The sequence below is a fragment of the Ovis canadensis genome, chromosome 1, assembly GCF_042477335.2.
Source record: "Ovis canadensis isolate MfBH-ARS-UI-01 breed Bighorn chromosome 1, ARS-UI_OviCan_v2, whole genome shotgun sequence".
Taxonomy (NCBI): domain Eukaryota; kingdom Metazoa; phylum Chordata; class Mammalia; order Artiodactyla; family Bovidae; genus Ovis; species Ovis canadensis.
In genome coordinates this window covers 125,810,867-125,826,556 of record NC_091245.1, presented here as the reverse complement: position 1 = coordinate 125,826,556, position 15,690 = coordinate 125,810,867, and the positions used below count along the sequence as shown (strand labels likewise).

Below are 15,690 nucleotides of genomic sequence, written 5' to 3'. Positions count from 1 at the left end.
TCAGCCCAACACACTGGAAAGGGTGGGCATGCTCAGTGGGGAGGGTGATTGCATGCTGGAAGGGGCTTTAGTTTGGGAGCAAGTCGTCCGCTCTCTGCACTTCGTTCAAGGTCAGCCTTGGCAGTGGACTCAGCTCCCCCACAGTTCCCACCTTTATCCTGTGAGATGGGTGATCCAGAGGGCATCTCCCCAGCTCCTGGGGTCCTCTTTCCCAAGAACCTCTTCCTACACTGACTTCTTACACCCTCCGCCATGTATGTCCATTTCCATCACTCGTAACTGCTCCACCTTGAAATCTGATCAAGCAACTTTGGGCCGTGGGGTCCTCCCTCTCCAGCTTGATGGTATGACTGCCCCCACTGACCCTGTGGATCTCAGCAGACCTCTGTGACCCTGGTCCTCTCCTGTGACTGCCTCTTTCCCCGTATTTATTTGTTTATTTCTTTAAAATGTACTTATTGATTTATTTCTGGCTGCACTGGATCTTCACTGTTCCAAGCGGGCTTTTCTCGAGTTGTGGTGAGTGGGGGCTGCTCTCAGCTCCCTACTGTGGTGACCTCTCTTGTAGAACATAGGCTCCAGGTGCTCGGATTTCAGTAGTTCCAACACATGGGCTTAGTAAACCCGCAGCATGTGTGATCTTCCCGGACCAGGGATCGAACCCACGTCCCCTGCATTGGCAGACAGATGCTTAACCACTGGACCTCCAGGGAAGTCCCACCTTACCTATATTTAGCTTGGAGCCCACAGTTCATCATTTCCAGCTCTCTCTTGCCAACACCCCCTTTCAAATTCGTCTGATCCTAACCCACAGTGAGAAATGTAGCTTAAATATGACCTCGGACTCCTGTGCCTTTGTATTTATACAGACACACATGGACATACATAGGTTCTCTCCCAACCTCAACCCAGTCGTAATTATTGAAACATCTCTCCCTGGTCATCAGTCCTTATGACTAAGCCTTATTCCTCTCCTCATCTTCACCAAGTCATCATAAGGGTCATCTGTACAAACTCGTAGTTTCCTGTGGCTGCTCTCATTTTCACCCAGCATAAACTGATTCTCTTACAGTTCTGGAGGTCAGAAGTCTAAAATCAAGGTGTTGGCAAAGCTGTGTTCTTTTGGGGGAATTCAGGGTACCATCTGTTTCCTTGTCTTTTCCGGTTTCTAAATACCGCCTGCATTTTTGGCTCCTAGCAGAACCTCTAGTTCAGTGGCTACACCTCCTTCCTCTGACTCTGGTCTTCTTGCCTCCGTCTTATAAGGATCTTGGAATCATACTGGTGTCTCCCAGATCATCCAAGGTGTCTTGCCATCTCAAGATCTTTAAATTAATCATAACTGCAAAAGCCCTTTTGTGATGTAAAGTAACATATTTATAGATTCTGGGGACTGGTCCCTGTGGACATTTGTGGGGGATTCTTCTGTCTACCAGGTGAGCCATTTGCTTATTTTTTATTTATTCATTTGGCTGTGTGGGGTCTTAGTTGTAGCATGCAGGATCTTTTGTTGTGGCCTACAGATTCTCTAGTTGTGGCTCATGGGCTCACCAGCTGTGGTGCCTGGACTTAGTTGCATTGTGGCATGTAGGATCTTAGTTCTCCAACCAGGGATTGAACCCACGTCCTCTGCATTGCAGGGCAGATTCTTAACCACTGGACCACCAGGGAAGTCCCCATTTTCTTAACTTCTGCTCACGTTCAGCCTTTTCTAAATAGGCTCCCATTACCCACTCACCAGCCCAAATGCTCCTCAAAGTGGTCCTTGATGACCCGCATGTTGCTGAAAGCAGCGGTAGTTCTAACTGTCCTTCTTTTGATCTCTTAGCAGCTTCTGACACAGCCAATCAGAATGGGGCATAGAAAGTACCTCTGGGGGCCCGTGATCTTGGACACAGTGAAATGTGCAGCCGCCCTTCAAGGAAAGAAACTGCCAGCTCACGTACACTCCCCCTCATGTCCCCTCCCTGTCACCTAACCCTCTTTTCCCTAAAGTCATACTAGCCTGGGAATGCATGGGTGGTTTTTAAAGTTTTTCCCTTTTTTTTTTAACTGCATACAAATGTTTTATATTATCTTATTTTAAAGTTTTAAAAATTCTTTTGACCACACCGAACGGCATGTGGGATCTCGCTTCCCTGACCAGGGCTCAAACCTGTTCCCCCTGCATTGGAAGGGCAGCCTCTTAACCAGTAGACCACCAGGGAAGTCCAGATTATTTTTGCTTTTTAAATAGACTTTCTTTCTGAGAAGGCTTAGGTTCACAGCGAAACTGAGCAGAAAGTTCAGGGATTTCACCCACGGCTTCCCCCACTATCCCACACACCCCGCACCAGCGGTGCACTGTCGCAACCAGGGAACCTGCTGTGACACCAGATTGCCACCCAGAGTCCGTGGTTCATACTGAGTTTCTCTCTTGATGCTGGGCCGGCTTTGATGGTTTCATCGCCCTACAGTTCCTCTGTGCTCCACCTATTCATCCCTGTCTGCGAACCTCTGGCAACCACTTATATCTTCACTGTGTCCATAGTTTCACCTTTTCCTGAATGACATATAGTTGGAATCATGCAGTATGGAACCTTTTCAAATTGGCTTCTTCCACCTAATCATATACGTCTTATTTCCTCCATGTCTTTTGTGGCTTCATAGCTCATTTCATTTTCTGTTGTTGTGCAGTCACTAAGTCATGTCTGATTCTTTGTGACCCCATAGACTGCAGCACACAAACTCCTCCATCCTCCACTATCTCCCAGAGTTTGCTCAAGCTTATGTGCATTGAATCAGTGATGCCATCCAACCATCTCATCGTCTGCCGCCCTCTTCTCCTCCTGCCCTCAATCTTTTCCAGCATCAGGGTCTTTTCCAGTGAGTCAGTCTTCACATCAGGTGACCAAAGTATTGGAGCTTCAGCTTCAGTGTCAGTCTTTCCAATGAATATTCAGGGATGCTTTCCTTTAGGGTTGACTGGTTTGATCTCCTTGCAGTCCAAGGAATGAATAATATTCCATTGCTGGACTTAGGCCTAGGTTTCCGAAGAAGGAATTAGACCGAGTCTAGAGCAAGTTTTCCTGCCGAACTTGTAGAGTGTCAGTCAGAACTGATGTATCAGGAAGGAGGCTCCCCTCTCTCCTCGAAGTGCGAAAGGGCCGGAAAGACCTCCAGTTAATCAATTCTGTGCATCGAGCTTCTGTCTCCAGAACATGACTCTCAGGATATGAAGATCGTAGCAGGGAGGCTCTGGCCATTGCTGTGTGTCTGGTTGTATTTTGATGCAAACAGTCCCACGGAGATCAAGTTTGTTTCCTGAAGACAACCTATTAACACATGACAAATTGGGTGATGAAAGGTGATAGTCCGAACACAGCAGAAGTTTCTTTCTCACTCACATGATAGTCTGTGCAGCAGGCAGCAATTCACTTCATCAATCTGGGAGTCAGGCCCCTTTGGTCTTGTGGCTCCATCTGTCCCAGGGCCTTAACATCATTTAGCCAGAGTAACACATGGCCTTTCGAACAGACCATAAACACTAAGCTGAGGTCATGCTCCCAGAACTGATTTAAGATTTCAGCCAGCTGAGCATCCCCATGAAGGATGGGGTATGATGGACAAGAACATTTTATTAACAAAGCTGAGGGGACCCAAGGATGAGAGTACCAGCCTGGAAAGCTTCAGGGTGGGTACCAGCCTGCGGGCAGCCTCAGAGCCACCCTGAGTTCCCCGGATCCTAAGACCCCATAGAGAATCTTGCATAAATCATGGCTTCATCAGGGCCCACCTGTGCACCCTACAGGATGACACTGACCTGGAGCCCCAGGACCACCAAGGGATCTCTGCCTGGTCCCTCTCAGTGCCCCGAGGGGCTCACCTTATAAGCAACAACATTCCAACAAGCAGGGTCCTGACTCACAATGCATGAGTGCATGCTAAGTCACTTCAGTCGTGGCCAACTCTTTGTGATCCCATGGACCGCAGCCCACTAGGCTCCTCTGTCCATGGGATTCTCCAGACAAGGATACTGGAGTGGGTTGCCGTGCCCTCCTCCAGGGGATCTTCTGGACCCAGGGGTCAAAGCCGCGTCTCTTACATCTGCTGCATTGGCAAGCGGGTTCTTTACCGCTAACATCACCTGATTCGCAGGCCTGCTGCTTAATGGCAGTTTTGCTGCTCAAAGCTAGACTTTACTTCTCTACTGCTGCTAAGTCACTTCAGTCATGTCTGATTCTGTGCGACCCCATAGATGGCAGCCCACCAGCCTCCCCCGTCCCTGGGATTCTCCAGGGCGAAGTTAATTCGGGGTGGCTGATTCCTTGGCCGATCTTACAATGGTGGTTGTGGGTGGGAAGGAAAAAAGGAATTACAGCCGGACGCCTAAGGTCTGAATGCAGAGTACTTGTGAGGGTGCCCAGTCTTTGCTTTCACACTGGGCAGGTGTGCTTTGGCAGGTGAGCCCCATCTAGGGCCGAGCATCTGAGTCCCTTCTCGGTGACCGTCAGGGGAGCCCAGGGAGCTGGACTAGGTGCCTTTTGTCAAGAATTACGGTTCAGAGAGGATTTTGAAACCCAAGCAGGAATAGCTTGAGCACGGCCCGTCCCTGTGGGGACTAGGGCACTTGGAGGCTGCCTTCCTCCACACCCCCTCCTCCCCTCGAAGGCTGACGCTGCCAAACCGTCTCCCACACACCTCCCCAGAAAGTCCCTGGCTTCCCTCCCAGCCGCCTCGCGATTGACCTCATGAGGTGTGAGAAGGAGGAAAGGAATCTGCATCTCCGATGAACCTTCCTTCCTCCTTTCTGAGAAAACATCCAGGCCGCTGGTGCCTGCCAGGCCATCCACAGCTCCTCCGAGCCCAAGGCCTTTTCGACTCAGCCAGCCTCGCTGGAGGTGCGGTGACAGGGAGCCAGTATAAGTCTCCTGGGGCTGCTGTGACAAATGACTGTGAACTTGGATGACTGAAAACAGCAGAAATACATTCTCTCACAGTTCTGGAAGCCAGAAGTCTAGATAGGTGTCAGCAGGGTCGTGCTGTCTTCAGAGTTTCTCTGGAAGAATCTTTTCTGGGACTTCCCTGGTGGTCCGGGGGTTAAAACTCTGAGCTTCCATTGCGGGTGACACAGGTTCCATCCCTGGTCAGGGAACTAAGATCCCACAGACTGCAGCACAGCCAGACACACACACACACACACACACACACACTTTTTTTTTTAACTAAAAAAAAAAAACAATCTTTCCTACTGTCTTCCAGTTCCCATTGGCTCCTGACCACCCTGGAGGTTCTTGGCTTGCAGAGACATCACTGTAGTCTTTACATGACTGCTGCCCTGTGTTTCCTCTCTTCTCGTCAGGACACCAGTCACATAGGATTCAGAGACCTTCTCACTCCGGATCTCAGCTTCACTAATTACATCTGCCATGACCCTGTGTCCAAATAAGGTCACATGCTGAGGTTCCTGGTGAAGGTCAATTTGGGGGGAGACACTGCTGGACCCATAACCAAGCCCTAGCATCCCCTCTCCCCCTCCCTTCAGAGAAGTCCTTTACCCTAGGCAGGATGCCTGCCTTGCTCTCTTCTCCAGGACGGAGGCAGGCCCAGGACTGGTTTCCTAAAATAAAACGGGCATCCCCTTGCTCCAGGAAGGCCTGGCCCAGCTAGTGGGAGATCAGAAAAGCCAAGTCTCCCTCAGGACAGGCATTTACATGCCCCAGGGACACCCACTCGCCATTTCTTCCTACGTTATAGAGATGCTTCAGGACTTCTTGCCTCCTGGCCAGCCCTTCAGTGCTTCCTGGAGGGAACACGCTCTCGGAGCCTTGCCACGGGCCAGCCCAGACCAAGGGCTCCAGCCCAGACAGAAAAGCCGGCATCTGCTCCCTTTCGGCCCCCAGCTCTGTCTGACGTCCTGTCCTGGGGATCAGGGGAGGAAGCCCTGCCCACACCTTCGGCACTGCCCAGCCCCTGCGCCAGGGGAACCGAGGTCCTCCCGCTCCGAAATCCATGAAGGAGTGGTGAACTCCTATATCCCTTGTAACCCAGCTGAATATTTTCCAGGTTACCTAACCAAACTCCTGCAAAACCACACCGCCTATGCCTGTGACGGGGACCATTTGAATCTGCAGTGTCCTCGGCATTCCACGATAAGTGTCCAGTCGGCATTTTATGGGCAAGATTACCAAAAGTGTAGTCCGCAGCAGCCTGCCTCCCAGAGGGAAGACAGCCTAACCTGTGTGGTGCCCACCACACTGCAGGTATTGCCTTTCCTAAGATGTTCTAAGATGACAAATGGTTTTCTCTTTCTCTGCCTCTGCCTTTCTGTCCCTCTCTCTGTGTATATACTTGTGATTTCCCAGTTCACTCCAAGCAAACCTGATCCCTGAAAATCTCCGTGTAGACAGATCACAAATTTGGCAAGTGAGCTAGTCTTTACTTCTGAGTCTATACAGAATGCCTGCTTACTGGAGCCCTCCCATCAAACACTTGCAGAATGAATTTATTCAAAGGCACGCTGCTCCCTGCAATAACGCTAAATGCAATAAAGCTACCATTATGCTGGGTTTCAACCTTGAGGCTTAACACCTCTCATCAGCCCCTCCACCCCCCACCCCACCCCCAGGAGACAAGGAAAGGCAATGCCTGCTTTAGTAGAAACTGCAAGGCAGACATCAGAGGTCATGGTCAGATTCTTAGAGCATGCACTCAAGGAAGAGGAATATCAATAATCATCTTTGTTATTTTTTATGGTTTGCTTCTCCAGTTGTAGATAATCATGTTATTCTGGTTTGGATCTATGTTGAGCAGTCTCTGCTGGTTTACTCTTGATAATACCAGGAATTGGGGGTGGAGTTGTGGTGCCAATTCTTTTTTCGATTGGCATTGGGGAAATACTTGGTCTACGAGCAGGTCAAAACTAAGGTATTCTGTAACAGCGTACAGAAAACCCAGAAGAACTCTTTTGGCCAACCCCAGTATCCATGATCACTTTCAACTATTCTTGCTTTCAGTTACCCAAACAACCTCCATCCTGCTTTCCTGGCCCCCTCAACATCTATAACTAGCTGGCCAACGTTATGGAGTCACTTGGGTTTGGATTTTTTTTTTTTAATGCCTCTGAAGTTCCCTATGAATCCGTTGACGTTAAGGCGGTTAGAGTAGCTGGTGAATTAGATGTCCGCTTGATTTTTGTCCGTTGTGAGAAATGAGAGTAACCATAAATTTCTGAAGAGGACTGAGGAGAAATGGGATCAGCTTCTACACGGCGCAGCTCTCCCTAAGGCTGGAAGAGGAGAAGCAAACCGAATGTGATAACGGAAGGGTTTTTCTGTTGCCTGGACTACTTACTGCTTCATGCCAAGCACTGCCTATCCGGGTGGTCACGTGACTGGTGAAGACACCCACCGGGAAACCACATAAATGTGTTTGAATGAATCCCTGGTTTCCATGCCCTGAGGAGAGACAACGTGTTTCTTCTGGAGACGAGCAGTTCCTTTCCTTGCATGCCCCACCTTCCCTCCAGCCTTCCCTGCACCCTAGGAACGTCCCCATTCCTCAGTCCAGCAGCCCATGCCCACCTGGCTGGTGCCAGGCTTTCCCTTGGGCTTTCACAGAACGGTGACCAGTGCCACCAGGGCGGAAGTGCCTACTTCGGGGAGGTATGAACTCCTGGCACACGCGGGCACCAGCCTCATCCTCCGATCTGGGCGCCTGCCTCTGCCAGGCAACCCTGAGGGAAGAGGATGTTCCCGTAACCAGGCGGACGACTCATCATTTGTAAACACAGTCCGGATGTTGTTCGGAGGGCTCGTTTGCCAGAAGCATCCCTGCGCGCTGCTCTTTTTCCTCCAGAGGTTAAGAGATTCTTTCCTCTTTTAACCTGTGTTTGAGAGCTGACGCAAGGGGCTTCCTTGGAGGGCGGTTGCCCAGCTTAGGAGGGAGGGTGACACCTGCCCATCCCACCTCATCCCGAGACTAAATGGCTACAGGAAGTCCCCTCCCTGCACCTCTCAGCTCTGACACACTTTGGAAAGAGCGGTGCCTTGGGTCCCGTGGTTGTAACACGAGGAGCCTTGCAAGGGCTGATGATTCCCTCAGCCAAGGAACATGCACCATCCTTTGGGGGTCCTTGGGGGGTTTCCCTGAGCATTTTTCCTGATTTTATGCACAACTGTGAGGGCCCTAAGGTGACAGAGAATACTCGGTAGGGCCAGCATCCTTCACGGAGATACTCCATGGGCGACTGTGAGAACACAGTGACTCCAGACAGGCTTATGAATTGGCACTAAAGTCAGTCGAACAGGAATAAGTAGATTCTTGGGAGCGTTTTTCCTGTTCTTGGCGTAGAGGACCTCTGTGTTCATGATGAGGGAGTCCTGATCCATGTGGGAACTGAGAGGGCAGCAGTGGGACGGGGGCCTACCTGAGACCCAGTGGTGGGTGGTCCCCGAGCTTGCCCAGAGCAGACTCACTCACAAAGGTGTGATCAGCCTGGGGAAGGTCAGGAGAGGCTTGACGGAAAGCGTTTAGAGCCAGAGGCTCAACAGAAAGCCTGAGTGTTCCGCTGGGTGGGATACCGCCCAGAGTGGGTGGGTCCTGTGTCCTTGAGGTTGGTGAGGGTAAGGATCAACTTTTTAATTTTCATGTGTTGACCTGCATTTGGGTTGGGGTTTCCAAAAACTGAAAGGGAAAGAGTTAGTCGCTCAGTCGTGCCTGTCTCTTTGTGATTCAATGGACTGTGGCCCTCCGGATTCCTCTGTCCATGGGATTCTCCAGGCAAGAATACTGGAGTGAGTAGCCATTCCCTTCCCCAGGGGATCTTCCCAACCCAGGGATCGAACCCGGGTCTCCTGCCTTGCAGGTGGATTCGTTTACCACCTGAGCCAGGGTAGAAGCCGGGGAAGCCCAGGAGTCTTCCAAATGCTGACGGGTCCTGTGACCCGTGTTAGGTGCTTCTAAGGATGCATAGCTGTGGTTGTTTCACACAGCAGTGGTGGGTAGGGGTGGACATCTGCGTTTCTTCAGTCCACCCTCTACCTTGATATGGCTTATGTCCCCAGGAGCCTCCACGATGTCACTTGTTTGCCAGGACTTCAGTAGTGGTGCCAGGCAAGGCTAATTGGAGACTGGTTTTCTGTGGGGGGCCTGGCACTGTTGAAGCAGATATTCTTTTGTGAGGAGCGATGGGGAGACTGGGAGCCGATCTGACCAGCCCCGTGTGGGGGCTTCTGTCTTAAACTCAGCTGATACCAGTGTGAAGGCTCTAAATGGGAGCCCCAGGCCAGGCAGGCAGGTGCCCGTCCTTCCAGAGCAGCCCAGGTGTGGGGTCCCGCAGACGCTGCGTGTGGTTCTCAAGCCTGTCCCTTTTCTACCCTCTCCTTTTAGAAGGTGCTGGACGAGTGTCAGAACCAGCGGGCCTGCCACCTCCTGGTCAATAGCCGTGTTTTTGGACCTGACCTTTGTCCAGGAAGCAGTAAATACCTCCTGGTCTCCTTTAAATGCCAACCTAGTAAGTAACTGCCGAGGGGGACAGAGCGTGTGGGGGTGTGGGCTTTCGGTTTCATTCAGAGCCTGATGACAGTGCTCCGCCAGTGGACCAGTTGGCATTCGTCCAGCTTTGAAACGCTTATTAATAGGCATGCCGGGGTCCCAGCCTCGTGTGCGTGCACACTTACCTGTGTGCGTTCTTGCAAGCCCCTGAGTTTTCTTCTTTTTAATTCTCTTGTTTATTTAGTTATTTGGCTGTGCTGGGGTCCTCGTTACTGCACGCGGGCTTTTTCTTGCTGCATGCAGGCTTTCTCTGGTTGAGGCGAACAGGGCGCCGGCTTCTCACTGCAGTGGCTTCCTTGTTGCAGAGCACGGGCTCCAGGGCACTCGGGCTTTGGTGGCTGTGGCACGTGGGCTCAGCAATTACAGCTTGTAGGCTTCAGAGCACAGGCTCGGTAGTCATGGCACCTGGGCTCAGTTACTGTGCGACATGTGGGATCCTACCAGACCAGGGATCAAACCCGTGTCCCCTGCATTGGCAGCCAGATTCTTAGCCACTGGACCCCCAGGGAAGCCCACCCCTGAGTTTTTAAAAAAATCCTTCCTAGTATGTAAAACTCGGTGGTACTGATGCTAAAGGTACTGGGCGTCAAGAGACTGCAGTTGCTTTTCCCCAAAAATGGGGAGCTGGTTCTCCTTTTTAGGGGAGGGCGTGTTATGAGGCTCCCCCACCCCCTCAGCTGCGGGGTGGCTTGCCCTTCTGGGGTGGCTGATGGCACAACTACCACCTGAGCCCACAGCAACAGGTCTATACGAGCTGGCTTCCTCCCACTCTCGTCCTCAGTGGGCCATCCTGAAGCAGCATCTTTCCTGAGAGAAACAAGAGGGCTGGGTGGGAGCGACCTTTCTATCCTTTTTTATTTTCTGGCCATTGTATGCAGCATGTGAGATCTCAGTTCCCCAACCAGGGATCGAACCTGCACCCCCTGCAAGGGGAACTTGGAGTGTTAACCACAGGACCTCCAGGGACGTCTCCAGCCTCTTCCATGCTGATTCTTGCACCTTTCTCCACTGACCTCCCCCCTTTCTAACGCACACCACTTTTGTGGTTAACCCGTTGCAGTCCCAAAATAATTGCTGTTCCGTGAGGAGGTCACACCTCTAGGCATGGAGGGCCTGAGAGAAGCGTAGGTAATTACAGGTTCCTGGTAATACTTGAAAAACTTGTTGGAAAGACAGCAGTGTGCTAGCAACAACATTTAGCCAACGGTCAGGGATGAAATTTTGGAAAATTTTGCACTGCCACCACAATGCAGCAATTCATTCAAACACACACCCAGACTCATACTCACATGTGCCCCCACCCACTGTCACACGCTCACAATGCACACACCTGGACTCTCACACATGCATACTATCACACCCATATTGTACACATACGCATTGTCACTCATGTAGCCACACACTCACTCGCAAGTACACAGAATCACGAACTCCCACAAGTAGGCCCAAACTTTGCAGAACAGTCTGCCCCGCCCCCAGGAATTCTCACCAACTCCTCCCCCACTCAGTAGACTCAGGAAATTCACTTCTAGATGCCCACACTCTTAGAGGCACCTGATCTCAGAAGTGACCGCACCAGGGACTTCCCTTGTGGTCCAGTGGTTAAGACTCCACATTCCCAGTGCAGGGGGATCAATCCCTGATCCGGGAACTAGATCCCATATGCAGCAACTAAAGATCCCTTGTGCTCTAACAAAGTCCCAGCGCAGCCAAAAAAACCAAAAAAAGAGCCCCCTCACCCCCCAAAAAGATAACACACTTGGCCACACCCTTGTCTGCCTAAGCTTCGCCTTCTTTTCCACTTCTGCCAATTTGTTGCAATAGTGTCTCTCATTTTCTGTTGGAAAACTGCTCATGATAAGAGGCTGGGCAGGACCAGCGTCTGAAAGAAGTGTAAAGGCCCTATGAAATCAGCAGGCCCCGGGAAAGCTGGTGCAGGTCACAGCCTTGTGTCTACAGCAGGCAGTGAGGCCTGTCTGCCCGCTTCACTTCATCAGACCCTCACTAAGCACTGCTGTGCACAGGTGTGGCCAGGTCCTGCTTATGAAGAGAACTCACGTCTGGCAGAGGGTTCACGAATGGTTGCTCTATCTTGAGTGATTTCCGTTGTCCCTTCATCCAGAAAACATTTATTCAGATCTTTACATACTTGATCGCATCTTAGTTTCTACGCCAAACATCTCCTTTCCTCAGAAAGACCCTCTCTCTTCAAAAAATACCTACAGAAGACCCCTGTGCACTTGATACTGTGCAAGAAGCTCAAAGGAGGAACTGATTGACCTCAGTTCAGGGAAGACTTTCCCAGCAAGTGATGAGGAACTCCTGGGGTCAGGTCAGGGCACAGGAAGCTCACTCCTTAGAGGAGCCTGCTGCCGGAGGTGCAGGGGCCTGGAGGGAGCAGAAAGAAGCACCAGGCAGAGAGTGGGGCAGGATTCAGGGCCCTGATGGCCAGGGAGGAGGCGGAGTCTTCCTGTAGGGCAGCATTAAACAGGCAGGGTCCTCGGATGGATGTAAAGCCCCCTCTGGCTGCCTCATGTGTAACAGACTAGAGGGGCAAGCCCTGTGTCCCGGTCCATCTGAGTTGCTATCACAAAATGCCATCAATGAGGTGGCTTACAATCAACAGAAATTTCTTCCTCTCAATTCTGGGTGCTGGAAAGGCCAGGATCAAGATGCAGACTTGATATCTTCTGACGACTTGCTTCTCATAGACAGCTGTCCTTTTTACTCTAACCACACTTGGCAGAAGGGCAAGGAATCTCTCTGGGGTCCCGTATGTAAGGGCACTAACCCCATTCATGAGGGTGCACCCCCATGACCTAAGCACCTTCCAAAGGCCCCACCTCCTGATGCCTAATCCCACTTCCTAATCACATGGGCATTAGGATTTCAGCAAGTGAATTTTAGGGGGACACAAGGGTTCAGACCAGAGCATCTTGTGTGACCTGGATGGACATTGGTGACCTGGGGCACTGAAGTTTACTGGAGTTCCTATGGGCTGTTATGAAATAGTGGTGGAAGTGAGGTTGTCCCCACACCCTCCTCCCTCTTTTTCTGCAGCACTCACCTCCGGAGGCTCTTCTCCATGGCCCCAGTTCCAGTCCCTGCATAACACTCTGAGTGTCCGAAGGCCCCACTGCTGGACCCAGGGCGCATAGAGCCAGCCTTACCATGGGAGCCAGTTTACCCCTCTCGGCCCGTCCTTACCTGTGTGCAGTGACAGCCACCTTGACGGAAGTGTTTATACCAGGGAAATCGGCTGAGGCTACACAGCAGAGCACATTTGTGTGTTTGTTGTTTGGAGAGTATTTTATCAGCAGTCCTCACTGGAATCTTCTTTCCTTGATTGTGTGCCATGCTTCACCTCGTCCTTAAATCTCATCCCTTTGGAGAATTTTCGGTTGCAGCAGGTCTTTGAATTTAGGGCTCATGTTCTTCTCTGCTTTGGGGCTATCTGTGATCTTGGGCAGCGGAAGGAAGTGTTCTGAGCCTCCATAACTCAATGGTAAAATAAAGATGATACACAATACACTTTCTATGCATGGGTGCTGTGAAGAATAAAAATATAGTGCTGTGTGTAAAATGCTTAGCACAGGACCTGTCAGGGAGTTGAGTTCAGGGACTGACAGCTGTTATCCCAAGGGACAGATTAAAGTAAGTCTTTAAAAATTTTTTAAGTTATTTGTTCATTTTATTTTTGACTGCATGGGGTCTTCATTGCTGTGTGGGGGTTTTCTCTAGTTGCAGTGAGAGGGACCACTCTCTAGGTGAGTGGGCTTCGCACTGTGGTGACTTCTCTTGTGGCGGAGCATGGGATCTAGAGCATCCAGGCTTCAGTGGTTGCAGCCCTCAGGCTGTAAAGCATGGGCACCGTAGTTTTGGTGCTCGGATTTAGTTGCCCCATGGCGTGGAATCTTCCTGGACCAGGGATCAAACTCATGTCTCCTGCACTGGCAGGCAGATTCTTAACCACTGGACCACCAGGGAAGTCCTTAAGGAATTCTTGCTAAAGATATGAATGACTGCAAGGCAATGACATACCCATGAAGGGGTGGGGGGAGTGTGCTCTGCCCCAGGTAGTAGCAGGGTGCATTGTCTGTTGAGGACGTAAAAACACAATGCGCGTGTGTGTGCTTGGTTGCTTCAGTTCTGTCTGACTCTGTGACACTATAGACTGTAGCCTGCCAGGCTCCTTTGCCCATAGGATTCTCTAGGCAAGAATACTGGAGTGGGTTGCCATGCCCTTCTCCAGGGAATCTTCCCAACCCAGGGATCAAACCTGCATCTCCTGAGTCTCCTGCATTGCAGGCGGATTCTGTACCACTGGAGAAGCCCCTAAAAACACAATAAAAGAGGCTAAATAGCTGTCTTCACGTTAACATTGTCATGCACTGGCAGCTGTGAATGTCAGTAATAACATACTCCTATCAGGGCAAAGCGCTGGTGCTGAAAGCTTGGTTTCTGTGCACCAGTGCTGAATCAAATCTCAGAGGCAGAGTTTTGGGTGAAGTAGGAAAAGGACAGCTCTATCGCTTTGCCAGGGAAAGGGGGACACAGCAGGCTGCTGCCTCGAAAAACTGCATGTCCCAACCCATGGGGATTTGGTGAGGAGTTTTATAGTAGTAGTTCAAGGGTGGGCTTGCTAATAGGATTAGGGTGTGTGCAGGACCTGTACTCCTTTCATCAGGCCTCAGGTGGTGTTCTCTGGAATGAAGAATGCTAACACCTTCCAAAAGTTCCAGAGGATTGGAGAAGACTCTTGAGAGTCCCTGAACTGCAAGGAGATCCAACCAGTCAATCCTAAAGGACATCAACCCTGAATATTCACTGGAAGGACTGATGCGAAGAACTGACTTACTGGAAAAGACCCTGATGCTGGGAAAGATTGAAGGTGGGAAGAGAAGGGGACGACAGAGAATGAGAGGGTTGGATGGCATCACCAACTCCATGGACATGAGTTTGAGTAAACTATGGGAGTTGGTGATGAACAGGGAGGCCTGGTGTGCTGCAGTCCATGGGGTCGCAAAGAGTTGGACACGACTGAGTAACTGAACTGAGCTGAACACCTTCCATTCATTGGGGGTTTTAGTTCTGTAAAGAGCTCAAAGATATTGCTCTGTGTATCCCCTGAGAAGGAGCCAGGACCCTATCCCAAGGCTGCACTATTGTTTCTTGGCTGCTCCTCTCTAGTTTCTGCATTTCCTCTCTTCTCTGATTAGCAACTGTTCTGATCTGCCCTTTGCAGTTCAGGGAATATCATGGAGGCTTGAGTCTATTCCCTGCAAACAAGAAACAGGGGCCAGAAAGCCTTCCATGCCCAGGAGTCCCACAGGGCCCTGCTCAGTTTCATCGCTCCCCTACCCATCTCTGAAAGGCCGCTGCTGATGTGCAGATGTGTCCGTGTATCGTTAAAGAGGAGTGGATCGCGCACGTCGACCTCTAGTTAGGAGGGAGAATTTGCCGCCTTTAAACCTGGGTGGTTGTACCTCTACCCAGGCTCCTGGGTAAAGCATCCAAACCCACAGGGATGTTGGCAACACATTTCTGCAAAGGCTGCCCACACCTTTTGTTTTCGGATACCATCGAGCACTCTGACTCAGCTCTGACACAAGTTCTAGTTCTCCAAGAAAAGCAGCAATTATGTTACTAGTATCATTGTTTTTAGAACCCAGAAATGTCACTCTTTGGTGACAGTGAATTAGTACATTCCCAAGGAACCCAGAGACTCAGCAGCATACAGTGGTAACCCCAAGCATGTAACGTGGCACTCACAGGTCCCTCCAATCCAGGAGTCGATTTGCCCGTAATCTGGGGACAGAGACCACTGGAGGCTTACATGGGGGTGTTGTGTTACTCTGGGTGAGTTTTTGGCTTATACCGAGGCTGGTACTTTTAATCAATAGACCTTAAAAACCAGACAGATTGGGACTACTAAATACTACACTCCATGCGATCGCAGGAGTCGGACATGACTTAGCAACTAAACCACCACCACCACCAAATGCATTTCATGACATGCCTTAAAAAAGCTCTTCTAATTTTAAAAAGTTCTGATGAAAAAGAAAGAAACTATTCCTGTTCAAAAGTTTCCGGAATACTGAGATAAGACTTGGTTTTCGTCCTGCTTTCTCCCTCCTCCTTTTTTGGTGAGCTCTG

General features: G+C 50.6%; 1 protein-coding gene across 2 annotated transcripts in view; it reads left to right on the top strand.

Moving 5' to 3' along the window:
* EVA1C (eva-1 homolog C) overlaps positions 1-15,690 on the top strand; it is a 106,731-nt gene that overhangs the window by 46,130 nt on the left and 44,911 nt on the right. Inside the window, exons 2-3 of one of the 2 annotated variants that reach the window (XM_069549341.1) lie at positions 6,046-6,242; positions 9,370-9,493. The exons of the other annotated variant lie outside the window; for it this stretch is intronic. Of the exons in view, the coding sequence (XP_069405442.1) occupies positions 6,046-6,242; positions 9,370-9,493 (321 nt within the window). The remainder of the gene's footprint in view (positions 1-6,045; positions 6,243-9,369; positions 9,494-15,690) is intronic. 2 annotated transcript variants of the gene reach the window in all.